Raw genomic sequence first — 27,856 nt, forward strand, 5'->3', positions numbered from 1 at the left:
TGCTGGGGTCAGCAGCATCTCCTAGGGTGTGTGAGGGGGACGTGGTCCCTAGGTGAGGCTTCAATGTGAAGAGACTGAGGATCCCCGTGGACAGAGGTAGGGGCCCCAAGAGTCACAAGCACTTAGGGCCCAGCTGGGAGCCAGCATGATAGGGGAAAAGAAGACATACAAAAGCTTCCTCCAAGAATAGTTTACTACTTAAAACATCTAACAACCTCATGTATAAAAAACCACTGTGGCTAAAGTTGTCCCACACCTGGTTCTGAGAGCCAAAGTTTGTGGTGGATGGGTCTGGCTTAGTTGCTCCAGTGAGATGCAGGCTGCCTCACGCATGGCACACAAGCCACCAGCCTCCCCAGCCTGACAAGCAAACAACTCCAGCTCGGCTCCAGACCGGGCCTTACTACGCGGAGGGGTGGGCCATCTACTCTGGCGCTTACAGATGCTCACCTTCACGAGGCGAGTTAGACAACTCTGAAAACTCTTCCCTTTCCAGAAGGAAAAATGTGATTTAATTCTACAAATTTACAACCCACCCCAAAACAAACAACATAGAAAAAAAAAGTTGCCCTGATTCAGATCTGCCTGTCACCACCTAGCTGGCCAAGGTCAGTCAATCTGGCCTCAGAACTTGAGGCTGAAGCCAGGGCCAGCAGCTGAGGCCCCCTGGTTGGTGGTGGTGAGGTGGAAGCCTGTCTCCTTCAGGTCGTCGTCACCCAGCTGGCTGTAGCCCAGGCCGCCCTCGGGGGGCCGCGGACTGGTACCTCGCTTCACCCTCTGCTGCTCACTCTTGGCGGGCCACGTGGGGAACATGGACGGGTCGATGGGGAGGGGGGTCTCCCGGAAATACTCGTGCTTCAGGCCGTCTTCCGCACTGATCCTCCTCCCAGGGTAGTAGGTCAGGAACCTGCAGAGAACGACACAGGAGGTCAGGGCACAGCGGCCATCACAGACGGCCACGCCTCTTGGTGGAAGCTTGTGGGGCGAGGTTGAGAAGGAAGATGAGACCCATTGGGCCTCAGCGTCTCCTACAACCTGGTATTCTGGGGGCTTCCAGGCCCCATGGCAGTTCTGCAAGAGAAATCAGCCTGGAGCCCAGTGGCTGCCAACTATGCCACCCTCAGACTTACTTGTTCATGAGATCAAAGCCCTGATCTGATAACAAAGCCCCAAATCGCTTGCGGAGGTTGTTATAGGGATACTCGCTGAAGGTCATCTTCTTCACTGCTGGGAGGTCGTTATAGCCTGGCCAGATTTTCTCACTGGGAGTTCCCAGGTCCTGAGGAACAGGGGTGTCTGAATTAGACATGCCCTTCATGGTGCCCACACGTCACTTCTTATCAGAGGCCACCAAAAGACCAGTGTGGCGGGGTCCCAATCCTGATCCCAGTTCTGCATACACACTGCAAGTCATTCTCCAGAAAGGCAGGCTACCCCTAATATTCACCTTGAAAACCTTGTTGATCTGATCGATCTCTGACTTCCCAGGGAACAGAGGCTTCTGTGTCAGTAGCTCTCCAAAAATGCAGCCCACTGACCACATGTCCACAGCCGTAGAGTACTCCTAAAGCCCAGAGCACAGGGTTCAGACGCCTGAGGCTCAGGGTCAGCCACAGGTTTGCTCTCAGACCCCTCTTTAAACCCACCTTAGCACCGAGCAGCAGTTCTGGGGCACGATACCATAGGGTGACGACCACTGGAGTGTAGGCCTTCAGGGGTGAGCCGTACTCCCGAGCAAGCCCAAAGTCACCCACCTATAACAAGAGAGACAGGAGGCCTGTAAGACCTGTATGGACAAGGCTCCGGGGGGAGGGAGTACGGGGCTCACCTTGAGAATGCCAGCATGGCTCAGCAGAAGGTTAGAGGTCTTAAGGTCACGGTGCAGGATCCAGTTGTCATGGAGGTGTTTCACCCCACTCAACAGTTGGATCATTAGGGTCTTCACTTCCCCTGTGAGAGCAATAAGGGTCACACAGAAGCTTCCTTTGCCCCACGAGCTCCCAACACCCCGCAAAAGGGCCCAGGACTCAGGGTTATCTGTGTAGCCCAGCAGCAACTAGACTTCCGGGGCAGGTTCATCCCAGGAACACTCCCAGTCCAGGGTGGCTCTGAGCTCATACAGACAGGATCACATGACTCGGACAGTACTGGCTGTCCAGGGTGGCGTGCAGCCATACCTGGAAGGAAGGGCTGCTTCATGGTCTCCATTAGGCTCTTGAGGTCATGCTCAACATAGTTCATCACGATGTAGATCTTGTCCATGTTGCTTCCCACAACGATTTCCTAGGAATTAACAGTCGATCTATGGGTTCTGGTGTGGTTTCTACCTCCACCCCCACCCTGGCAAACACTGGTTCTTGACCTACTAAGACCTCTTGGGAAGCTGGTATCATTGGAGCTGCTAACACCCGATCCTACAATGCCACGGAACCTTCTCCCTTGTCCCTTCAAGGGATAAACCTCCCACACAGGCAGGGCATGCCAAATGTGGAGACTGAACCTCACTCTGACAGTGACGATATTGGGGTGCTGGGCCTTGAGGATGGTGTTGATCTCCCTCAGCGACGTGATTGGGAAGCCTTCCTTCTCCTTCTCCATCTTTAGCCGCTTCAGAGCCACGATTTCATCTGTAAAGAAAATTGTGTAACCTGGGTATGATGGCTCATGCTTGTAATCCCAACACTGGAGGAGCTGAGGCAGGAGGAATGCCACACATCTGAGGCCAGAGAGAGGAACAATGCCCCCAAACCAAAACCAACCCAAAACCCCAACATAGTCAGATGTAGTGACATATGCCTTCAATCTCAACATTTGGGAGTAGAGATAGATAGATCTCAGTGATTCCAAGGTCAGTCTGGTCTACATGGTGAGTTCCAGGGTTACATAGAAAGGGCTGCCTCAAACCAACCAACCATATAAATGCAAAGTGAATTCAGGAACACATAAAAAAAAATAATCCACCATGATCAAATTAACTAACTTTTTTCCCAAATATGCAGGGATGATTTGATATATGCAAATCAATAAATGTTATAAATTACATAGTTATCTTATAGATGCCAAGAAAGGCTTTTTGACAAAATCCAACATCTTTCATGTTAAAATTCCCAAAGGAACAAATCTCAATGTGGTAAAAGATAAATGAGATATGCTTACAATTAACATCACATTAAACGGGAGAAACTCAAAAGCATTTCCAGGGCTTGGCTGGAGATGGCTCAGCAGTTAAGAGCACCCACCACTCTTACAGAAACCCATCCCAGCGCCAACGTGGTCAATCACAACCATCTTTGACTCTAGTTCCAGAGGACCCGGTGCCCTCTACTAGCCTCCTGAGGCACCAGGCATACACATGGTACATAGATAATCATGCAACGCAAATAAAACACTCATACACATCAAAAACAAACAAACAAACATTTCCACTACTGTGAGGAATAATACAGGGAACACACCACTCTTATTCCATACAGTACCAGAAGCCTTAAAAAAAAAGAATATAAATAGGAAAATCAAAATATCTCTATTTACAGATGTTATGATTATAAATCTATAGTAGTTGTATGGTTGTCCTGGCTAGTTTTATGTCAAATCGACACAAACTGGAGTCATCTGAAAGGAGGGAGCCTCAATTGAGAAAAATGTCTCCATAAAGTATTTTCTCAATTAGTGATATAACCAGATGTACAACCAGCTGTAGGGCATTTTCTTAATTAGTGGTTGATGGTGGAGGACCCAGCCCATTGTGGGTAGTGCTATCCCTGTGTTCTATAAAAAAGCCGGCTGAGCAAACTAGTAAGCAGCAACTCTCCATGGTCTCTGCAACAGTGATGGTCCTACTGCTGGGGGACGCAAGGGCCCTGTAGCCATGCATCACCAGGGAGACCAGGAACATCAAACACACAGAGCTGCCTTCTCAGTGGAGGAGGTAAAATACCAGCATTCTATCCAGAAGGCTGAGAGCGGATTTTGCTAATGGCCTTGGTGACCTTTGCTAGCTGTGGAGCAGACCTCCCCCAACTTCCCAGAATGTTTACCCCAGACCCTCCCTCCCTAGACTGTTATCTTTAGCTCCCAGCTAAACCCGTCCTTAGGGAGATGTCACCTGTATTTATTCTATAGCCTGCTGATCTCTATGCTATCAGAGACCACACTAGAACTTTAGCCAGCCAGAGAACCCACCCTTGCGGTCACACGTACTTTGGAAAGGCATTTCTGTGTAGCTAAACCTTAAGCTTTATGTGCACCTGGAATTGGAATGATTGTTGCCTGGAAACATTTTTCCCCAAAGTGTACTGCGTTTTAAATACGCCGACAGTGAACCTCCTGGCACTAGACTCCCTGAAGTCTGAACCAGGTTGACCAGTCAATCTGGGATCACTGCCTGCATGAACACCTGCAGGGTCCCAGCGAGACCATTGTGTGGAAGTGTAAAGCCCTTTCCTTCCCAGCACACAGTCGTAACCCCGCTAAGATAACAGGAGACACTAAATACTCCACAAGATACCCCAAGAACAGATAAATATTTTCAGCAAAGAGGTAGGAGACAAACTTACCACATGAAAAATCAATAGCCTTCCTATATACCAATGACACACATACTGAGAAAGATTATCAGAAAAAAATTCCATTCACAACACATTTGGTCCTAGAGCTTCTGGAGGCAGAAGCAGGTGGCTCTCTAGGAACAGAAGACAATCCGGACAACATAGTGAGGTCTAGGTTAGCCCCACGGCTACACAGTGAGACCCTGTCTATTAACAACTAACAAAACCAATCCCCACCTTGGGATAAACTACACAAAAGATATGAGAGAACTCTGAAAGGAAATTAAAAGATTTGGGACTGGAAAGATGGTTCAGGGGTTAAACTGACTGCCTGTAAACTCCAGATATAGGAGGGACTCAATTCTTCCTGGCCTTCCTAGGCACCTGCACACAAAGGTAAATGCACACAACACACACTGATAATTAAAAAAAAAAAAACTTAAAAAAATAGGCTGGGGCGGTGGTAGCACACTCCTTTAACCCCAGCACTTGAAGCAGAGGGCAGGCGGCTCTCTGTGAGTTCAAGGCCAGCATAGTACACAAAATGAGTTCCAGGACAGTCAGGGGTTACACAGAAAAAACCCTGTCAAAAAAAACCAAAAAACCAAACAACCAACCAACCAACCAAACAAACGGGGAAAAAAATAAAAAACAATCTTAAGATTCATATAGAAGGTGGGCGGTGGTGGCGCACCCATGGAGCACTCGGGAGACAGAGGCAGGCAGATTTCTGAGTTCAAGGCTAGCCTGGTCTACAAAGTCAGTTTCAGGACTGTTGGGGCTACATAGAGACACTCTTGTCTAGAAAAACTAAAACTAAAACAGACAAACCTTCCTACCTCCCTCCCTCCCTCCCCTCCCCCCCCCCTACCCTTTTTCTTTCCTTGAGACAGGTCTCACTATATATCCTGGCTGGCCTGGAACTCACAGAGATCTGCTTGCCTCTATCTCCCGAGTGCTGGGATTAAAAGCATGCCACTCTGTCTGATTTCCACTTGCACTACACCAAGCCACAGAAATGAAATCAGCACAGTGGTGTAGGAGGTTCTTCTGTTTGTGTTGCTTTCATTGGTTAATCAATAAAGAAACTGCTTGGCCTGATTGGGCAGAACTTAGGTAGGTGGGGAAAACAGAACTGAATTCTGGGAGGAAGAAAGCGGAGTCAGAGAGACGCCATGGATCCTCTGCCTGAGATGGACGCTGGTTAGAATCTTGCAGGTAAGCAGCAGCCACGTGGCAATACACAGATTAATGGAGATGGGATAAATTAAAATCTAGGAGTTAGCCAATAAAAAGTTAGAGTTAATGGGCCAACCAGTTATTTAGTTGATATAGTTTCTGTGTGGTTATTTTGGGAGCAAGCTAGCCGGGCAGCTGGGACAAACAAGGGGCCCTCTCTTCATGTAACAGCACAGTGTGCTGACAGAGAGACCAAGACAACAGAAAAGAGGGCTCTGAAACAAGGCCACTGTAATATACATTATATTGATAAATTATTATGTGATGTTTCAGTTTGTTAAGGCACTGTGAATTAACATGCTCTCCTCTGTCTTCTCCAACTGAGGAAGAAGTAGGGAGTACATTTCAAAATACAGGCATAGGTAAGGACTCTCTGAATAGCATCTGGATCACTTGAGGCCAATAACAGAGAAATGGAACCTCCAGAAGGGCCCATTATAGGAGGGAAGAAGAACAGGCTTTAATGTAAGCAGTGGATTTAGGGGGAGAGCTGGAGGCAGAAGCAGGTGGATCTCTGAGTTTGAGGCCAACCTGGTCCACAGAATGAGTTCCAGACAGCCAGGGCCACATAGTGAGATTATGCCTCAAAAAAAACAAAGAACAACAACAACAACTTGGGGTTAGAGAGGAAAGAATGAGGAGTAGGTTAACAAAAACCACAGAAGTATGAAAAATCCTTGTGGACACATACTATTTTGAAAGATGACTAGATATTACAATTTAGCTTATTTTATGCATACAGGTATTTCCCCTGCACGTATGTTGTGTCCCACATATGTACAGCACCCATAGAGGCCAGAAGAGAGAAATGAATCCCTTGAAACTGGAGTTAGACAGCTGTGAGCCACCACAGAGTGCTGGGCATCAATCTGGGTCTTTACCCCTTATCAGACAACACAGGTTTCTAAAAAGGGAGTCTCCCTGGCATGGCCTGGATGTGACCTGACTGTTACACCTATCAACTGGCCCTACGAGGGTAGATAGTGATGCTCAGAGAAAACATGGGCTATGAAATGAAAATCAAGTGCTGGTCATGGGTGTCTCCCTACAAGTTAATGGTCATGAAGGCCTTAGGAGTCCCAGAAAATAAGACAGGCTATTGCTAATTCTCTTAGTTTCCCACCATAAAAAGATGGCAAGACCTTACTGCTGAATAACCATACACTCTGAAATGCAGGACATCAAGACACCAAGCTGGAACTGACCAGGGAGGAAACTTTCAGTGTTGGAAGGCTGCTGGAGAAGAGATACCACTCACTGGCTTCACCCAGTGCTGAACCCTGCATGCCATAACACCAACTTGCAGACAAAATGTGCCTACTGGAGCAAATAGAAGTGCAGTGGATCTCGGCATAGATTTCTCCACACAAGAGAATTTATACCCGATGCAGTAAATCTGCTCATGACTGGGAAAGGCCATAATAAGCTCAAGGAGGGAACTTACTCTTGTTTTGCTAAATGCCTCTCATTGTTAAACCGTCTTCCAAACATGTATTTTTATACTCATGGGTTAGTGCTGCTTTAACCTTGGCCAGAGAAGCTTCTTCTGGCAGTGGGCAATGGTTGATGCAGAGACCCATAACTGCTCAGGCCTAATGGGACACTTAGACCATCCTCAGTCCCGGGTTCCAGGAACATCATGAAGAGAAGGAGAGAACGGAAGAGCTGAAGGATGGGAAGACTGCTGTAAAACACCATCTTCTAGACACAACAAGGCTCTGTGCTCATGAGCTCACAGCAGCTGGTTACCCACACAAGATCAAGCTAGTCAACATTTCAACACATGGGAGGGCTCATGAGACCCCTCCCTAGCGGAAGAGCTATTTCGCCAGTTGATAGCATCTGGGTAGGGAGAGCTATTTTCTTCATAGGTGTGGTCTACGGTTGGCAGCTTATGCTCCAGTGGATGGACCCACACCCAGGAACACGCTGGTAGCACAAACTGAACCGACTTAGGTAGGAAAATGTGTGTGTGTGTGTGTGTGTGTGTGTGTGTGTGTGTGTGTGTGTGTATGTGAAAAGAATATGTTGGGAGCAGACATAATCAAGATATATTACATACAATTGTAAAATTGTCAGAGGATAAATTTTAAAAAATCATGTAGCTGGGTGGTGGTGGTGCACGCCTTAATCCCAGCACTCAGGAGGCAGAGGCAGGAGGATCTCTGTGAGTTCAAAGCCAGCCTGATCTAGAATAATTAGCTACAAGACAGCAAGGGCTGTCACATAGAGAAACCCTATCTCAAAAACAAACAAACAAAAAAGCAAAAAGAAAGAAAAACATTATATAAAGGAGCTGGAGCAATGGTTCAGCAGTTAAGAGAGTTTTGCTGCTGTTCTTCCGGCAGTGGTGGTGCAGGCCTTTAATCCCAGCACTTGGCAACAAGAGCTAGTTCCAGGACAGGCTCCAAAGCTACAAAGAAACCCTGTCTTGAAAAACAAAATAAAACAAAACAAAATTCCCAGCACTTGGGAGGCAGAGGCAGGCAGATCTCTGTGAGTTCAAAGCCAGCCTTGTCTACAAGAGCTAGTTCTAGGACAGACTCCAAAGTTACAGAGAAACCCTGTCTTGAAAAACCAAAACCAAAAACCACCACGTTCCGAGTCTTGTTTCTCAGCACCTGTGCTGGGCTGCTCACAGTTTCCTGTAATTGCAGTTCTAGGGACCCCAATAACCGTTTCTGGCATCTGTACTCATGAGCACATGAAATCCCTCCTCCCCATGTATACACATAAATTTAATAAATCATATAAGGGGCTGGAGAGATGGCTCAGAGGTTAAGAGCACTGGTTGCTTTTCTAGAAGTCCTGAGTTTAATTCCCAGTAACCACATGGTGGCTCACAATCATTTATAATGAGATCTGGTGCCCATATCTGGTGTACAGGTGTACATGCAGACAGAACACTGTATACATAATAAATAAATATTAAAAACCAAGAACAACAACAAAACCAACCAAACAAACAAAACTCCAAGCAGCTGAGAAAACAAACGTGCGCTAGGTGTGCTGGCGTATTCTCTTAATCCCAGCACTCAGGAGGACCCTGCAAGTTTAAAGCCAGCTTGGTCAATGTAGAAAATCCTAGGCCAACCATGAGTATTCAGGGAGACCCTGTCTCAAAAATAATAAGACAAGCCAGACATGGTGGTACTTTATCTATAATCCTACCACTTGGGAGGCAGGCAGACCTCTGTGAGTTCAAGGCTACTCTGGTCTACATAGGGAGTCCCGGGCCAGCCAGAGATACACAGTGAGAACCTACATCAAAGAAAGTAACTAAAGAACAGTAAAAGCCCAGGCAGATAATATAATAAAATGGGTGAGTGTCTAGAATCCCAGCACTGCAAAAAATAAAAATAAAAGGAAGAATCCCTAACTTACGGGTCCACTAATGTCACTTCCCCGGCCTTTCCTCTCACCCAGAACTTGCAATCTGCTGTCGTGAGCAGGAGAACTAGTTAGGCTGCTGACCTCTGGCTTCTGAAGATACCGTCTGAATTAAGGCCTGGTGTCAGGTATGTAAGTATAGAGTAGCCTGAGAACTGGCTCCAAGGAAAGAGAGGGTTGCTTCTAAAGATCCAATGGAGCATGCGAATGTGAGTCCACGTCTAACAACCACGTGCTGACACAGGGCACAGACACAGGCAGACCAGTGCATGAAGACCAACGGAGGCTCTCCATGGAAACCACTGCCTGCCAGAACTCCCAAGACTTGACTCTGTACCGCTGAAGGGGCAACCAACTCAGGAATGACTCCTTGCCCCAGGGCTGGCCAGAGCTTTCTGCTGACTAGTTCCTGGCCCTGAACAGATGACCCACCTGTTTTCTTGTCCTTTGCTCTGTAGACGACTCCATAGGTGCCTTCTTCAATCCTGTTCAGGCACTGGAACTCCTCTACGCTCCGGCACCCCTGTGGAGGCGGCAGGCACACTTGATAGCACCTTGTACATGGCAGGTGTACTGGAAAACTAGCCTAAGTAACTCCAGAAGAACCAAGTATGCATTGCTGGCGCGAAGAGAAACAACTTGTTCTTTTCTCTGTTTCTTCCGAGACCACCCACCACTTTTTTATTAAATGAGCTGGCATGAATAGAAGCATCCTATTCCTGGTGAACTATGCCCTACAGAGGGCACGGCCTGCTTGCCACCAGTGCCAACCTTCCATGCATACCATGGACTGGGACACCACCACTCTGGTCTATAGCTAGACTCAATGTTTGGAAACACTAGCTCACTGGAGGGCAGCCGACTGGGCTCACGGTAGTGGTCAGGCACCCGGATGACCACGCCCTCCGTCTTCCAGGCAGTGTCATATACTCACTAGCTTTTTTCCTAAACAGAAGTTTTCAGACCTATGCACTCAGGCTGAATCCCCTGCCATATCTTGGGATCAAGCAAAGGCAGAAACAATAGCACACGGTTCTTGCCATATGATTAGAATCATGACTAGCCAGACTGTATGGAGAATGTCAGCATCTCAGGAGCCACATCAGCACCAAAAGTGTCTTTCTATTCTATAGCTCCTACTGCATCTGCAGATGGGATAGGTGGGGAGGGGTCTGACCTGCAGGGCCGGCAGGTACTTGGGCAGCTCCTGTTTTAGTTCAATGGGCGACAGGGCTGGGGAGTCAGGCACATAGTCTCCTTCTGTTGGGGCGCTGCTCTGTGGGGTCCCCTCGCCCACTTCTTCTTCCCCTTCTTCACTGTCCCCAGAATCTCTGTCAAATCGTGACTCTGGAACTTTAAGAGTTAAATCTAATTACAGACCAAGAGAAAGTAAGCTGGGGCTAAGTGTTGCACAGGAGTGGCATGCCCTGTGTTCTCCATAGACGGAGCCAGCACAAGGCCATCCCTGGGAAAAGGTACTGGAGTGAGGCCTGTAGCCCTCGTGATACAGGTAAAGTCGGAAGACCCAGGACTCATGTCCCCCAAGCCATAATGCCCGTGCCACTAGACCCAGAAACTGCTCTCCAACACAATCTCATTCCCTCTGGGCACAAAATCCTGGGCTCCCTAGGCATCTAATCCACAGTGGGCACAGAGAAGGGTGCCATCTATATAAAGATGTTTCCTGTCAAGTAATGTCAGCCGTGGTGGGCATAGGCTGCAAAATGACAGAAGGTGTGTCCGTGAGAGTCACACCATCTCTCAGATGACACTGCCAGGACAGCAGTTCTCTAGTTTCTAGAGACAAGCTTGAGTTTATGGGGTGTTATGGGCTGTGGATGGTTTGCACTAACAGGGCCAGGTACTGACTCAGAGAACCACCGTACAGGAACAGGTGCCGTAGGAGGTCCTTACCAACCAAGAGGTGATTCTCGTTTCCTCCGTCTTCGTCCTCGCTCATTTCTGCATCGCTCACTTCCTCTGCAAAGGAGAGCAGGTGTGTGCGCAGTCAGCATGGAGCTGAGAGCGGGACTGGGAGCCGCCAGTTTACCCTGTCTCAGGCCGACCTGATGGTTAGCAAGCGGTCTGGAAAACAGCAAGTGTTCTTACCTACCAATTTGGGGGTTTATTTTTCTGGTGGTATTGAACCCAGGGCCTCACACACGCTAGGCAAGCACTTTACTACTGAGCCACATTTCCAGCTCCGATTCTGGAGTCAATGTGAATCTCACAAAGAAAGGCAACTTTATTTGCCCATGTGCTTACATTAGACTTTAAATGATTTTTCTGCAGTACCTATAAACTGTACAGTGAGCATAAATTACTTTTACATTAATGCAACCCATATGACCTGCCAGGTACTCACCTGCAGACTGCTCTGAGGCTTCCTCAGAGTTGCTCCCAGTCTCCTCTTCCTCCTCCTCCTCGTCTTCCTCTTCTTCCTCCTCTGATTCTTCACTGGTGCTCCCTTCTTCCTCTTCTTCCTCCTCCTCTTCCTCCTCCCCTTCCTCAGAACCTGAGCCTGATTCTGCTACAGAATGAAACGGTCACTGGGTGAATCTTGGTTTCCCCTGCAGCGGCATCAGAGCCTTAGCCACGCAGCCCCGGGTACCTGATGACGACTCGGCCGAGCTGGTTTTCCTTTCGCTGTCACTGATGTCCTGCAGGTCTGACAGAAGGTCCCGTTCTTCCATCTTCTCTTCTTTTACTTTGAAATAATCACATACAGGTGATTTTGGAGGTGACTGTTTCTTCCTAAAATTACTTCACTGATTATCACCTTATGAGCATTTGCCTGCATGTATGTACATCATCTGAGTGCCTGGTGCTGCTAAGGCCAGAAGAGGCTCCTGGAGTCACTGGAGCTGGAATTAAAATAGCTGTGAGCTGCCATGTGAGTTCTGGGACAGAATTCAGGTCTTTAAGAGAGCAGAAAGTGTTTTTAACTGCTGATTTAGCTCTCCAGTCCTAATTTTTTCTTTTTTTGAGATAGGGTTTCATGTAACCCTGCTGGTCTATAGCTTACTATGTAGCAGCGGGGACATTAACTTCAGATCCTGTTTCCATCTCATGAAGACTGGGAATATAGACCTGCTCTACCATACTCTTTCTTATGTGGTGCTGGGAATCAAACACCGGGCAGGCAATCTACAAACTACATATCCAGCCATGGGAAAATGTTCTTAAATAAACAAGACAGCACCACCCAAGAGTTAACACATGGCCTATGCAATGATCAGCTTCACTGTGTACGACAAACAGTTCATCCACACATATTTTAACTAGATGAACTACTTCCAAAAAGATCACAAACACGTATCTCGGTTAAGAATCACACACCTGAGGCTGGAGAGATGGCTCAGCGGTTAAGAGCACTGGCTGTTCTCCCAGAGGACCAGAGTTTAATTCCCAGCACCCACATGGTAGCTCACAACTGTCTGTAACTCCAAGATCTGACACCCTTACGCAGAGTGTGCAGTCAAAACACCAATGAACATTTAAAAAAGAAAAAAAAAAAAACCACATGCCTTCCTGGGAGCATGTCTGGAGGTCAGAGGACACCTTGTGCAAGAGAGTTTCTCCTTCAGGCATTACAATTAGGTCAGCGCATTGGTAAGAGCTTTTACCTGCTGAGCCATATTGCTGGCTCCCCAATACATGATTTTATTGTGCAAAAGAAACTGCTTGGCAAGGTCTTCCTTAATTTCATAAACGATTGCCCCCTCCATTTTTAAAATAAACGTCTAAGGGCTGGCACGGAACACAAAACACTAGGTCCCATTATGGCACTTTCCTATGTATCACAACTGTTAAGAAGCAAAGTCGCATGTTCAAGTATGTCCCAGGAAAATGTTCCATGCTTGCCTGGCCTCACCTGGCTTACGGTTGTCTCCCATCTCAAAGCGCTCTCGCGGTGGCCGCAGGGGGCTGCGGCTCCAGTGGCCAACCTTTCCCTTATCGCTGTAGTCTTCCCTCATGGTGCGGTGGTGTGCAGAGACTATACGCACAAACAGAACAGAAAGGTTGCTGAGAGCTGCCTTCCCAACATGGTTCTACCCTGTGCACAACTGCCAGGGTGTTATAAACCCACATGGCATTAAAAGCTTCAACATCACAGGCCAAAAACTCGTCTGGAAAAAGCTCCATGCTGGAGGTTACTGGCTTACCAGAGGACTTTCTAGAATGATCTTCACTAATCATAGAGGCCAAGGTAGGAAACAATTCTAGAAAGATGGTGGAGAAATGCCAGGCAGCCCCTCAGCATCAACTTGGCCTGGGTTATGCAATTAGTGTGGAACTCTGTAATCAGCTGAGGGTCTTCAAGTTCCAGGGGAGGGTTGGATAACAAACTGGTTAATTCTGGTCAATTTAGCTGTTAGCACACCAGAAGCTCGTATTAAGGGCAACCAGTTATTCTGGGTTCAGAGGAGTTTGCAGGTGAAAAGGGCTTATCCCAACCATCAGAGACCTGTGCTATCGCTGCTGCTTGCAGCCCCAGAGGGATAAAGTAGCCAAGCTTATCGAGACTGCACTTCGCTCTGGTTAGGGTGTCTTTTAGAGAGAACGTACGGGCTAGGGCACCTAGACCCACTTCCGTTTCTTCTTTTCCTCTCAGAAGCTAGATAATTAAGGATGCGGACATTAAAGCAATTACACAGGGGAAGCTAGAAAGTAATTATACGTTTCCAGAGATAGGCAGACTTAGATTAGGCATAGGAGGATGTGCCAGGCCAACCGTCAGCATAGACAGCACCAACACACACAGAGTCACAGCAAGCTCTGAGGAAGGGTCTGATCTCAGAATCATGACAAACATTCAAGATAAAAAGTAAACAAGACCCAACAGGGTGGCAAACGCCTTTAATCCCAGCACAAGGAGGCAGAGGCAGTGACGGTGGAGGCGGAGGCAGAGATATCTCTGTGAGTTGGAAGCAAGCTTGGTGTACATAGTGAGTTCCAGGACAGCAAGGGTTACACAGAGAGAACACGTCTAAGACAAAAACAACCAACCACAATGCTGGATAGTTTTATGTCAACTTGACACAAGCTAAAGCCATCCAAAAGGAGAGAATCTCAATTAAGAATATGATTCCAGCTGGGTGGTGGTGGCGCACACCTTTAATTCCGGCACTAGGGAGGCAGAGGCAGGCAGATCTCAGTGAGTTCGAGGTCAGCCTGGTCTAGAGAGCTAGTTCCAGGACAGACTCCAAAAGTTACACAGAGGATTATGTAAACTGTTATATTAAACCAACCTATGTATTTTAAAAATGTCTTAACTTCACAATGGAAATCAATAAATATGTTGTGTTGGAGAAGTTATGCTTTTGTTTCCACAGAAAATGCAAGACTGTAGATTCAATTAGTTCAAGGTTGATAATAGTTATCAGATTTGATGGGGGAGATCCCCTGAAAATCCTAGCTACAGACATAAAGAAATAAACCTTAAAAAACTACAAGAAAGGCATAAAACATCATCTTTGGCTGGCTTGTGTTCAATGCAAAGTCCACACTTGTGTTAATACAGATACGCATGTTACCTTTGAAAGTTTGTGTTTTCAGAGCAAGGGGACCAGACACCAATGGAAACAGGTGACCCAGGTGATCCAGCATCTCAGATGCCTCTGCTGCAGTTTCCTCGGTTCTAGATCCAGAACAGCTTCAAGGCTGCTTGCTGAGACAGATGGTCCAGCCTCACAGACCACTCCAGCTAGGACTTCAGATAAGCCTTGGATTATCCCATCACACAAAACTGGACAAGCGCTAGCTTCTCCAGACCTTGGCCATTATCTTAATTTTCTCAAGGTCCCCTAAAGATGTCATCGCCCCCAGCTTAGGAGAGGGGTTGGCCACGAGTTGAAACTAGTCATGATCAGGGGAAAAGCTAAACAAAGGAGATTTAGATCCATGGAACTCTTTCTGAAGGGAAAAGGAGGATACAGTATATATATATATAGTATAGATGGAATAAAAGGGTAGATTTTGAGTTTACTTTTTGAATAACCACTAGTCTCAAATATTTTATATTGGAATTTTGTTTATTGATACAAATTAAAGTTATTTTTCTTAGAACATATTGTACATGTTTCTACTCGTTTAAGGTATTATTGTACCTATGCAGCTCATTTAACAATGCAATGTAAATTTCAAGTTCTTGAAAGTGATTATTACAAACTATTTAGAATAATAAAGAAAAGCAAGCTGGCAGTCAGTCACCTATAACAATCAAATTTGTTGTCATGTGAAGTATGTTTTCAAGGTCAAACAGATAAATTTTAGATAGGTGGTCTTGAAACACTTCAAAGATCTAAAGAACGTGGTATATTAATAACAAGGCTTTACAAGACAGTGAGACATCTGCTCCTGGCAGCACCATTTTACTTCAAAAAACGATGATGGGCATCTTAGAACCTCCATATGGAGTTTGCTTTCTTTGTGGAAAAGCTAGCCACCAGGCAAGAAACTTTCCGTGTCTCAACTGCTGACAGTATGCTGTCTAAACTGGATAAGCAGGACACAAAAGAAGGTGACTGCCAAAGTTTGCCAAGACAAGGTGGGATAGTCCTTGAAAATCCCTGCTTTACAGAAAAGTTTGTCAGATATTTTAGGCCTGTAGGCTGAAGACAGATGTTCCAACATTGCAGAAGAACCTTGGGTAACTATCCAGGCAGTCAGATGACTCTGCCAATTTTTAGTTTTGGAAGTTACTTGCTCTGCACTTCCTGTTTACTTCGGTAATATATCCTTCTCAAGTCTTTGATGGAGTTGAAGAGAGGCAGTTATAGTTTTCATTAGTTATGATAGAAGGTAAATTAGTTACAAAACTTCAGACTCACCAAGACAGCATTGATAATGGAGTATTTTCTCTGAATTTGCCAAATGCAAATGGACTGTATGTTGTAAATTTATTTCTTACCTGAGAATTGTTCTTATTGGATAGTTTTATTATGTTAGAGTTAAAAAGCCTTTCTTTTTGAGTTAGACAAAAAAGGGAGAAATGTTGCAAGATATTGGATTACACTATGTAAAGTCACTGTAACTGGTTTAATAAAAAGCTAAATGGCCAATAGCTAGGCAGGAGGTATAGCAGGGACTTCTGAACAGAGAGCTTTGGGAAGAAGAAAGGTGGAGTAGTCGCCAGCCAGAGAGGGAGCAAGACTGTAAAAACCACGTGTCATGTGGTAGCACGCAGATAAGTTGAAATGGGTTAATTTAAGTTATAAGAGCCTAAGCTATAAGCCGAGCTTTTATAATTAATTGAAGTCTCCGTGAAGCTTTTTTGTGAGCTGGTAATATAGAAAAAGATTCACTACAGGTGGAGCCATTTCCGGGCTGGTGATTCTGGGCTCTAGGAGAAAGCAGGCTGAGAAAGCCATGGAAAGCCAGCCACAAAGCAGCATTCCTCCATGGCGTTTGCATCAGCTCCCCAGCCAGGTTCCTGGCCTGTGTGAGTACCTGACTTCCTCTGACGCTGAACTGTGATGTGGAAGTGTAACCCAAATAAACTCTTTCCTCCACAAGCTGCTTAGGTCATGGTGTTTCACCACGGCAATATTAACCCTAACTAAGACACCAACCAACCAACCAAACAAACGAACAAACAAAAGCAAACAACTTTTAGCACTTGAGAGGCAGAGGCAGATGGATCTCTGTGACCTGGAGGCTAGCCTGGTCTATGTAGTGAGTTCAGGGGACCCTGCCTCACAAAACAAAACAACCCCCTGCAACACTCACAAGACATTCAAAGAAACAGCAAGGTTTGTCTCAAAGGAAAAACATTAACCACAACAATGTAAGTGTGATGCAGATGCCAACAAAGAGAAGTCTGAAGATGACCTATGGGAAAGAGATGTCACCAGTCTGCATCTGACCTTAAAGAAATTTTTGTGGCTGGTGTCTATGTAGTGGTACCATGGTCCACGTGTTTGACCTCTCTGGCAAGGAATCTATCCACTGCATGGCCTGGGATAAGAGAGGCCCTCTAAAAGATTCCCAGTGGAAATATTTGGCCCACTATAGCGATCCAACAGCAAGTCTGGGTAGGCAGAAAACAGAGCCAGCGAATTGACAGATATAGCAATGGAAACTATGAAACCTAAGAAACAGGGAAGGAAAACCATTAAAGAAAAATACCAAGACCAGAGAGGGCTTGTGGGACCCCAACAGACCAACCTGAGATTACTGAGTCTAGTAGGATCAGAGAGGAACAGAGGACACCAAAGAAGGATCTGCTGAAACACACATTTTCAGAAGACACGAGCATCAAACATTCATTCTGCTCAACGGATTCCAAGCAGAATGAATTCAGAACTGCATTGTATTTACTGTGTACAATGAAACTGATTTCTGAAGTAAGGTAACCACTATTTATAGCTCTGTTTGTTAGGCAATGCTTTTTTAAACGTTCTAGTTTAAACATATGAAGACACATTTTTGTGACAGGAACAACTGGGAAGGTTTCAGAGGGATAAAAGCAACAGAATTTCCAAGTTACTAAAGTGAAACTGGTATCAATTCAAATTTGTCATAACTTTAGAATGTTGTACATGACCTCATGGTAACCACAAACTAACAAATAAAAACCAGATATAGACTATATACAAAAGAAAATGAGAAATGAACTCAAATATTTGGTTTAAAAGTAGAGAGAGGGAACTGGAGAGTTGGCTCAGTGGGTAAGAGCACTTGTTCTTGCAAACGACCCAGGTTCAAGTCCCAGGACCCACATGGAGGCTCTCATTCACCTCCCTGGGCACCAGGCAAACATGTGGTGCACAGACGATCATGCAGACACAACACTCATACACATAAAATAAAAATAAAATTAAAACAAAGAGAAAGGATATTAGATTAATGATACAAAAATGATGATAAAGCAAAAATGAGGGTCAAAAACGTAATCAGGAATAAAAAATATAAACAGCAAATGACAAACGTGAGCCTCCTTCCAGCTCTCCTTCAGAAGGAATTCTGACACAAACTTGACTTCTAGCATCAACGCAGAGGCTCACAGCAACCTCTGATTCCAGCGCCAGGGGATCTGATGCCCTCTTCAGATCTCTAAACACACCAGGCAAGCACATGATACACAGACATACATACAAGCAAAACACTCAAACACAGAATAAAAATAAATAAGCCTTCTTTAAAAGGGTAAAATGGACAAAAACATATATTGCCATGAAACTTAAAATGGGAAAAGGAAGGGTTTAGTAAAGCAAGCACAGGAGCCAAGAACTGCCTCTCTGCCTCCCTTCACGGCTGTCACACCACAGCACTCTCTATGCAGCAGTCAACCCCTCCGAGTTGCCCAGAGGACCCACAGAGAAAGAGGGCAGCCCCTCCCGCCTACCTTCCCTACGTGCTTCTCTCTCTTTGCGCCGCTCTTCTGCCCTCCGTTCCCGCTCCTTCTGTTCCCGCTGTTCCTTCTGTTGCTCCCTCATCTTGCGCTCCCGCTCCCTCTTCCTTTCTAACTGCTCCAGGCGGTCCCTGGAAAAAGCACACCAGGTCATCACGCTCCTAGCCCACAGGAAGTTTCCTTCTTAGGCCAGGTTGTTTGATTTCTGCTCAACTTATGTAGCCTATTTGCACACCGTAAACCCATACATGCACATCATCACGTAGTTCTTGGTGAACCACAGCAGGAGAAAAGCACAGGAGGAGGCTATCCCCTGTCAGACCCCAAACACATTGGTCCTACTGCCTCAGTTGATAGCTCTAGGAAACACAGCACCCAGAGAACCCCAGTTAGATCTTGTAGATCAAGAGTACACAAGCAAGAGGCAGAGAGGCCTCCTGGGATGGTGGGAAGGCAGCCATGGCCTAACGACCTGAGTGTTGACAAATTCCTTCACTAAAGTCTGGGCAGATGGACCTTGGGCCACTTCCTGCCCCAGCTTGAGACGGTGAGGGCTTCAACATGACGGAGACAGCGAAGGAGCGAGCTGCTTGAAAACAAGGCAGCTATACCAGGACCGTAGAAAACTTACTAGGTACTGAAACACATCCAAGTGGCCAAACCCATCATTTTTCATATTCCTATAAAAAAAGGTTCTGCATTTCTGGAATTTTATGTTTTAATTTCTTCTTTGATTTTAAACAGGTACACTTGATATGTTATTTAAACTCATGGTCTGTTTGTTAGGGTTTCTCTAAGTCTCCTGGGCCTGCCTTAAACTTTCAGCAATTTTTCTGCCTAAACCCCCAAGAGCTGAGTTTACAAGGATACACTTCAAGGCCTGGCTAGTTTTACTATTTCTTGGGAAAGCAGGAGGTTGAGAGAGGGCCTCACAATGCAGCTCAGGCTGGTCTCAAACTCAGAGATCCACAAGCCTCTGCCTCCTGAGTGACATATGCACAAACTCTGCTGCTGACCTTACACTCACCAATTCCAGTCTGAAGCTCCTTACTACTTCCCAGTTACCACGGAATGTCTTTCCTTTCACTTTTGTAGAAAAGTTGTGCCAGACACAGACTTCCCAGCTGAGATTTTTGCTAAATGGTGTAGGGCTAACATTCTGACAAGAAGTGCAGATCCCTCTGGCAACTCTTGTGTTCATCCTGCTCAGGACTTACTGAGTTATTTGGATCTGGATATCTGGGTTTGAGAGCAAACATAGGAAGTGCTCAACCACTATTTAGAAGCCCATCATTCTGCCTTTCTCTGCTTCTTGAACTCCTGTTACAAAAGGATGGTTACCACAGATGCTGTCCCACACACAAGGCCCCGAGACTCCTCTCTCTTCAAAGAAGATTAACTCCTACTACTCTATTTTTTTTTGTAATTTTTAAAAAAAATTTTATTTCACTTTATTTTATATGCACTGACATGAGATTCCCTGGACCTGAAGTTACAGACAGTTGTGAGCTGCCATATGGGTGCTGGGAATTGAACCCAGGTCCTCTGGAGGAGCAGTCGGAGTGCTTAACCACTGGGCCATCTCGCCAACTCCTCCTCCTACTTTATTACAGTCTGCATGTTTTAGCAAAGTTCCAGAATTCTCCAAGGCAAGTTCACCTCTGCAGTCCATGCGATTTTCTTTAAATGAATTTTATGTGCAAGAATGTTTTTACACATGTATGTGTGCCACGTGCATGTATATGTAGCCTGTGGATATCAGAGAGGCTATCAAATCCTCTTGAATTGTAGTTACAGGCAGCTGTGAGCCACCGTGTGTGCTGGGAAATGAACCCTGGTCCTTTGCAAGATCAATAAAGCACTCTTAACTGCCGAACCATCTGTCCAACCCTCTCACCCCCTTCATGTTTTGAAATAGGGTCGCAGAGGCTGGAGAGATAGTTCAGTGGTTAAGGACACTGGCTGCTCTTCCAGAGGTCTTGAGTTCAACTCCCAGCAACCACATGGTGCTCACAACCATCTCCAATGGGGGTCTGATGCCCTCTTCTGACATAAAGTTGTATATGCAGATGGAGCACTCTTATACATAAAATAAATACATCTTAAAAAAGGAAAAAGAAAAGAAAGAAAAAGGATAGCATGGATTCCATACTGATTTCAAACTCTGACCTTAGACCTTCTTATAGGTCAGTTTTTATTGCTCTCACCCTCAGTTCTCAGATTATCTTCTTAGTGGGTTTCTAAAGCACACTCATGGTGGCTTTTCTCAATTATAACCAGCTTTAAAGCTGGTTTGGGAGATAAGGCAGGTAGACTTTGCCAAATACGTCCATGTTTTCTCCTATTTTCTTCTGCTTTACCTTACAAAACTACACAGATGCTCAAACTTCATCTACCAAGCTCTACTTCTATCCCAAGCCCCCACCACTGGACAAGGCATCCACGGTCTCTAGAAAATGAACAGTGGGTATAGGCCGTGAGTTTACATCCAGACTACTGGCCTCAGACTGACTGCTGAGTGCGCCAAGTGCTTCAGTGAGAACCAGCAATTTTTGGTCTTACCTTATGCTGTGTGTTTAGTGCTACCTGCTGGGACAGTCAGTATCTCTTTACGCCTTCCTGTTCAATAGTTCAACTCCCAAACTTTCCCTGAACTCAGCCTACCCTAGTCCAGATACTGTTCCTGGGGTGTAAGCTGACTGAGAACTGCTAGAAAAATGTCCTTAGCCTGATATCCTAGTTCCTAGACTGTCAGGTCCTTGGGGAGCTCCTTTATTATTACGTAGTCCCTTTGTGTTTGGAAGAACTAGGCTGTTTCCACTGTGATGCAGAAAACCACACCATCTACTCTAAACAATCTCCTTAGCTGCCCTAGGCTGCTTCTGCTTACTGAATAAATGATAGACCATGTAATGGTTAGCTTTGAATGTTGACTTTTCACACTGGAGAATGTTCTGAGAAAGCAGTCTCAGTGAAGGACTGTGGGTATATCTTTAGAGCATTATAATAAATTATTTTGGTTTCTCAAGACAGGGTTCTCTACGTAGCCATGGCCTACAGAACTTGCTCTGTAGACCAACCTGGCCTTGAATTCGTAGAGATCTGCCTACCTCCACATCCTGAGTGCTGGGACTAAAGGCGCGAATCGCCATCATCCAGATTTATAATGCGAGCTGAAGTAAGAAGACGCACCTACTCTGGGTAGCACTATTCCCTAGGCAGAGCGGAGAAAGTGACCTGAGCACTATGTGCTTGGATTAGTTTACTGCCCTCTGCTCTTGGCTGTGGATGCAGTACTGTCCAGCTGTTTCAGCTTCCAGCTGACTGCCCTGCAATGACGAACTGTGACCTGAAACTGTCAAACAATTAAGTCCTTTCTCCCTTAGAAAAGTTGCTTTTCTCTGAGTATTTTATTGTAACGGAAGAAGAAACTAAGACAAAACATCCACAGCCACATCTCCTAAACAAAGACTTGTGACAGACTCAGATCATGAGTTTGCATGATTTCCTCTAGGATGCTGCATCTACGGAGCCCTGGCTGGCTCAGAATTTGCTATGTAGACCAGGCTGGCCTCTGCCTCCTCAGTACTGGATTTAAGATGTGTACTACTATGCCAAGCCTCCACCTCACTTTACCAAAGCTTAAAAATAACCCACCACTTCTGGGTGGTGGTGGCGCATGCCTTTAATTCTAGCATTCAGGAGGCCGAGACAGGGATCTCTGTGAGTTTGAGGCCAGTCTGGGCTACAGCGTTAGTTTCAGGACAGTAACACAGAGAAACTGAAAAGGTGTCAGACTCCAGGTTCTTCTTCTTCTTCTTTTTTTTTTGAAACAGGTGTGTAGCCCTGACTGTCTTGGAACTTGATCTGTAGACCGGCTGTCCTTGAATTCAGAGATGCAACTGATTGCATGTTCTTACCAAACTCCCCAGTGCGATTGGGGCAGAGGCACTCAGGAAACACCAGTCTCCCACTGTCCTCCCTTTCCAACCCCACCACTCCACATCTGGCTGAATTCTTCATCCTCATGCCTGAATTCCTACCTTGTCAGTTAATACTGTCACCTTGACAGGGTCTAAAATCTCTGAGTACAGCTGTAAGGGAGTTTATAGACTATATCAAGGTGAGAAGATCCATCTTCATGTGGGTATCACCATTCAATGGACTGGGGTTCCAGAATGAATAAAACGTAGAAAGAAATGAGTACTAACATTCATTACTTTGTTTCTTGACTGCAGATGCCACCCTACCATGATGTAACTGTACCCTCAAACTGAACCAATAAAAATAAATTCCTCCTTCCGCAAGTTGCTTCTTATAAGGTATTTTGTCACAGCAAAGAACAAGGTCGGGAATACAGACCTCAGCATTCCCTTGTGATATCCTTCCTCAACTATTCACACTAAACCAAGTCTCTCAGTCACCACAGCCACGTACTAAAGGTCCTTAAGGAGCAGGTCTCACCTTTCTCTTCTGGAATGTTCTCTTGCCATCTCCCTCCTCTTCTGTCTTTCCCACTCTCTGCGAGCTTTATCCTGTTCTTCTCGATGGCGTTTCCGACGTTCATGTTCTCTTTCTTTCTCTTTCACTCTAGCGTGCTTTCCTAATGAGATAGGAGCATCATGTAAGGAAGCTCACATGCCGAGCAGCGGTGCAGCCTTTAATCCCAGCACTCAGGAGGCAGAGGCAGGCAGATCTCTGAGGTCAAGGCCAGCCTGGTCTACAAAACGAGTTCCAGGACAGTCAGGGTTACACAGAGAAACCGTCTTAAAATACAAAACAAAACAAAACAAAAAACAAAAAACAAGAATGGAATAGAGGTGAGTCTTCAGTTAAGGATGCCTGTTATTCTTCGAGAGGACCTGTGACTGATTCCATGTCAGGAAGCTCACAACGACCTGTAACTTCAGCTCCAAGGGATCCAATGTCCTCTTCTGACCCGCATATATATAGCATCCATGGATGCTTGCTTGAGCGTATGTGCACCACAAACATGCAGGTGCCCTTGGAAGGCAAAACATATTGCATTCCCTGGAATTGGAGTTATAGGTGGTCGTAGGATGCCCAGTGGGAGTACTGGGAACCAAATCCAGATCCTCTGCAAAAGAAGTAAGTGCTCTTAACCACTGAGCATCTCTCCAATCTTGATTTTCACCTTTCTTAGTGTTATACCACAACATTCTCGTAACTTAAAAAATCATTATTCATATACAACACAGAGCAAAACTGCTCCTTTTAGTAGATTCTATAGTACTCCTGAGAACCCCTTGGAAGCTAGGTTTGCAGAAAATGGCTGTAATCCCAGAATTTAGGAGGCCAATGGAGAAGAAGCCTGAGTGTTGGAAGGGCAGGCTGAGACACCTAGCAAGATCTTGCTTTTTAAAAATGTTACAAAAAACAAAACCAAAATCAAACAAAAACTCTTGGTATTGTCCTCTCAACAAGTCAGAGCCGTTAGCTGGATTTGATCACAACACCTAATATTATTATTATTTATTATTATTAATACTTTTTGGTGTTTTCACCTGTACTTATTAAATAAGAGCAATTCTATACAACAGACAAATGACTTCTAAAAAATGTAAAAGGGGAAAGAGTAAAACATACACATATCAACAGAAAAAGGACACTCCGTCCCCCTCCACTTCAGACACACTCTGAAGAAGGTGCATCATGACAGGGAAACAGGAAGCTGTGTCTACCCCATGAAGAAAGCACAGACTCCTACCTCCCTCGGCTGAGTGGCTACGGTGTCTACGCTTCTCTTTTCTCTTCTCGTCTTTTCTGTGATGGGCTTTTTCTTTCCGAGACATTTGCTGGGGTGGTTTAATGGCCAGAGAATCATCTTCCTCTCCTCTGAATAGACGAGAGACACACCATGACGGCAAGGGCAGAGAACCAGAGTGGACCCAAGGAGAAGCACTGTTCCCGACAGGATAAAGTTCAACTCCAGCAGTCATTTAAGAAAAGCTGAAACTGAAGCTATTTTAAGATTCAGATGAAAACTATGAGGACCCGAGGTTATCTGCAGACAAAGATGCCTCTCTTTAGGGAGGTGTACGCTCACTTGTGCATTTTCTTGATTGTGGTAATGGTTTTATGGCCAAGCAAAAATGTGTCAACTCACACATTATATGCAATTCATGCAGTCATTTATACGTCAGTAAAACTGCTGAGGTCCTGCAATCCCACCACCTGTAACCAAGTCATCCAACAGTGCCTTTAATTTTGTAACACCAGGATCCTGGAAAATTTACACTCTGAGCTTCTCAAAAGAACCATGTTATTTTAACCTTTGATCATGCACGTTGGCTTGATACTAGCCCCTCTGAATTCTATTCTGGATTACTGACGACAAACATTTAAATGTATTATCTAAATTGTTGACTGAAGAATACACGCTCATTTTGTGTCCATAACGCCACACAAAAGCAACAACACATGTGAGGTCAACTTCAAGTTAAAATACAAACTTTACACAGCCAAGCATAGTGGTGCACACCTTTTAATCCCAGCATTTGAGAGGCAGAGGTAGATGGATTTCTGTGTTCAAGGATCTACAAAGTGAGCTCCAGGACAGCCAAGACTACGTAGAGATACCTGTCTCAAGTAAACTCAAAAACCAAATATACAAAAATTCAAATTTTTACAGATCCATTTATGAGTATGAATGTTTTCCTGCAAATATGTGTGTGCACTACATGTACCCATGGAAGTCAGAAGGGGGCATCAGATCTTTTAAAACCAGACTTACAGATAGTTGTTAGCCACCATGACCATACCGTGCTGAGAACCAAACCTGGGTCCACTGTAAGAGCAACAAGTGCTCTTAACCACTAAGCTGTCTCTCCAGTCCCCAAACTTTTCCAAAGTAATACTGAAACAGGCAGGCTAGGGGGCTCAGTGGTTAACTGCATTTGCTGTTCTTGAAGAAGACCCAAGTTTAGTGTCCAGAACCCATACTGGGCATCTCACAACAACCTGTCACTCCAGCTTTAAGGGATGGCATTTTATAGTTCTACACAAACGTATTCAGGGATAATCTGGGGCCTGTGTGGCCCATGGCTGCAGGTTAGGTTAAACATGCCTACTACAACACCTTACATGTTCTCACCTGTCTTCCATAGAATCCTCTCTTCTGTACGGTGAGTTCCTGATAGTGATTTCCATTCGGTGGTCCCTCAGCTCCCCCTCCTCAAGGGAATCCCTTTTGGAATCCCGGTCATCAGACTAAGAAGCAAAGAAAAATGAATCATTAAGTCATTTTCCTTATAGATAACCTTCCTAACCTTTGAAAAACATCTTGTTATATATCTCAGGCTGGCTTTGAACTCGAAACCTTCTACCTCAGCTCCAAAATGCTAAGGTTACCTTATATAGCACTGACCTCCTGAGTTCCTGAGTGTCGGGATTAAAACTGAAGTTTGCTGAGTAACTTTAAATATACACTTTGCATGGCAACATTACAAAACACAAGGTAACTTTTGCTCAAATTTTATGTAATTAGCATCACATTTCCTTTGTGTAAGTCAAAACCCAAGAATATAAAGTTAAAAACACTATATATGATAAGGGACATGAGACTGTGCCAAGAATGTCACTTTTTTTACGAGCCAAAAATTAAGATCTAAGTTGGACTTTACACATCAAATACATCATACAAGATTCATATATACATTTTGAAATGATCTCTCTCTAATTTTATCAATAGAAGTACTTATGTCCAATCGCCCAAACTATGTTATCATAGCTCTGACTATGAGATACTATGATATCTGACTATGTTATCATACAGCCACGGAAGTTACAAAGCATTCATTTTATTTGCAAGGCAAGATCCCGCTATATTAAAAAAATACTTGGCAATAGTATTATGAATATACTAATTATGAAATGAGAAAAATTAGTCTGCTTGTAATAAAGATTCTAGGTTCAGAACATTTTATTTTTTAAGGAGAGATCTTCATTTAGATACAGCTTCGGGGGCTGCAGAGACGGCTCAGTGAATAAGAGCACTGGCTGCTCTTCCAGAGGACGCAGGTTCAATTCCTAGCACCCACCTGTCTGTCACTCCAGTTCCAGGGCACCTGACACCCTCACACAGACATACATGCAGGCAAAACACCAATGCACATAAAATTATAAAAACAAAAGAACAAAAACCCCAAAGAACTAGATACAGCTTCAGTGTGTTATCAATCTGCCTTCAGTGTCAACTGAGTATACGAATGTCTTTGTTAATTTTAGAATAGATTTTAGGCTCACCTGTGACATTTGGAAGTACAAAAGAACTTCACCGAAGAAGCGTTGTTCTAATGGAAAAATGAGGGCAAAGAAATTAAATCTCCTTTAAGAAAACCACTTACTTAAAAAACATAGCTTACATTTTTTAAGCGTTTTATCTCTGCTTTCTCCTCTTGTTCTTTCCTTCGTTTCTTTTCCTGGAGAATTTCATCTAATGTTTTCACTTTCCAAGAGTCCTTTTCATCACCCATTTGAGTTAAAACACTGCAAAAAGAAAGATAATTCAAGCAACCTCGGGGCACAGAAAGCTATGCTCTGTTGCTCTGTCTATTCTGAACACTTAGGTTTAATCATTAGTGTTTCAGAATAAGTCCCTGAAGTCCAGGTAGGCAGGAAGGATTCCGGCTTCTTTTTTGATTTTTCTTTCTGTCATTCCTTTAAGGTTTTGGGCAACTCAGTTTTTTTTTTTTACCTCGGTTCACTTTTCCGTAAAACGCAATCATCACCATCCACGTAATGGTACCGTTCCAGGATGAAAGACCATCCCGGTCGGGCTGTGTGAGAACGCTCCAGGACGCGGGGGGCCTGGGTGACGGGTAAGATCAAGCGGCCCCGTCAAACCCTGGCCCCGGGGTGCGGTCCCGCAAACATGAGGCGGGGGCCGGCTCCGGGACGGCCAGGGCCCGCCGCCTCCGCGGCCCGGCAGCACTGTGTCGCTAGCCCGATTCTTCGGGAGCACCGTCAACCCACGCCTGACCTCCCCGCCGCCACTCACCCCTGCGCCGCCGTCGCAGCCGCCGCCGCCGCCGCCGCCGCCAAACCCAGAGTCGGAGAAGAAACTGCGCCCGGCGCGCGTCGGGAACGTCGAAACTTCCTCCTTGGGCGCCCGCTGATGACGTAGCGGCGGGGCGGTCGGAAGTGACGCCAGCCAGAGAGGCCCAGGGCCAGCAAGCGTCTGGCACCGCCCTTGGGTGTCTCTAGCCGAGGATGTGACTCGGGGCGACCTGCCCAGGCCTTGTTGGGCTGTGCGGCTGCGGAGAAACTGAGCCGTGGCTCCCTCACCGCCACGGTGGCCGGCAGG

General features: G+C 45.5%; 1 protein-coding gene across 5 annotated transcripts; it reads right to left on the minus strand.

The window, feature by feature from the left end:
- Positions 1–175: 175 nt before the first annotated feature.
- On the minus strand, positions 176–27,680 carry Cdk11a (cyclin dependent kinase 11A). Of its 5 annotated transcripts, XM_038333373.1 has the most exons (20): positions 27,551–27,644; positions 27,248–27,360; positions 26,916–27,039; positions 25,646–25,761; positions 24,260–24,387; positions 22,996–23,134; positions 18,526–18,662; positions 13,051–13,173; positions 11,788–11,883; positions 11,542–11,706; positions 11,091–11,156; positions 10,354–10,529; positions 9,609–9,699; positions 2,506–2,627; positions 2,178–2,283; positions 1,829–1,950; positions 1,647–1,754; positions 1,448–1,564; positions 1,131–1,279; positions 176–907 (listed from the first exon to the last, which is right to left on the minus strand). In XM_038333373.1, exons 3-20 carry the CDS (start codon positions 27,024–27,026, stop codon positions 625–627), a joined length of 2,355 nt encoding a protein of 784 aa, XP_038189301.1. In that variant the 5' UTR covers positions 27,027–27,039; positions 27,248–27,360; positions 27,551–27,644; the 3' UTR covers positions 176–624. The 5 variants fall into 5 exon arrangements, with proteins under 5 accessions (XP_038189301.1, XP_038189302.1, XP_038189300.1 ...); XM_038333374.1 differs by lacking the exon at positions 27,248–27,360 and having other exon boundaries at positions 11,542–11,703; positions 27,551–27,680; XM_038333372.1 differs by lacking the exon at positions 27,248–27,360 and having other exon boundaries at positions 27,551–27,680.
- Positions 27,681–27,856: the final 176 nt, after the last annotated feature.

Source organism: Arvicola amphibius, chromosome 6 (assembly GCF_903992535.2).
Source record: "Arvicola amphibius chromosome 6, mArvAmp1.2, whole genome shotgun sequence".
Taxonomy (NCBI): domain Eukaryota; kingdom Metazoa; phylum Chordata; class Mammalia; order Rodentia; family Cricetidae; genus Arvicola; species Arvicola amphibius.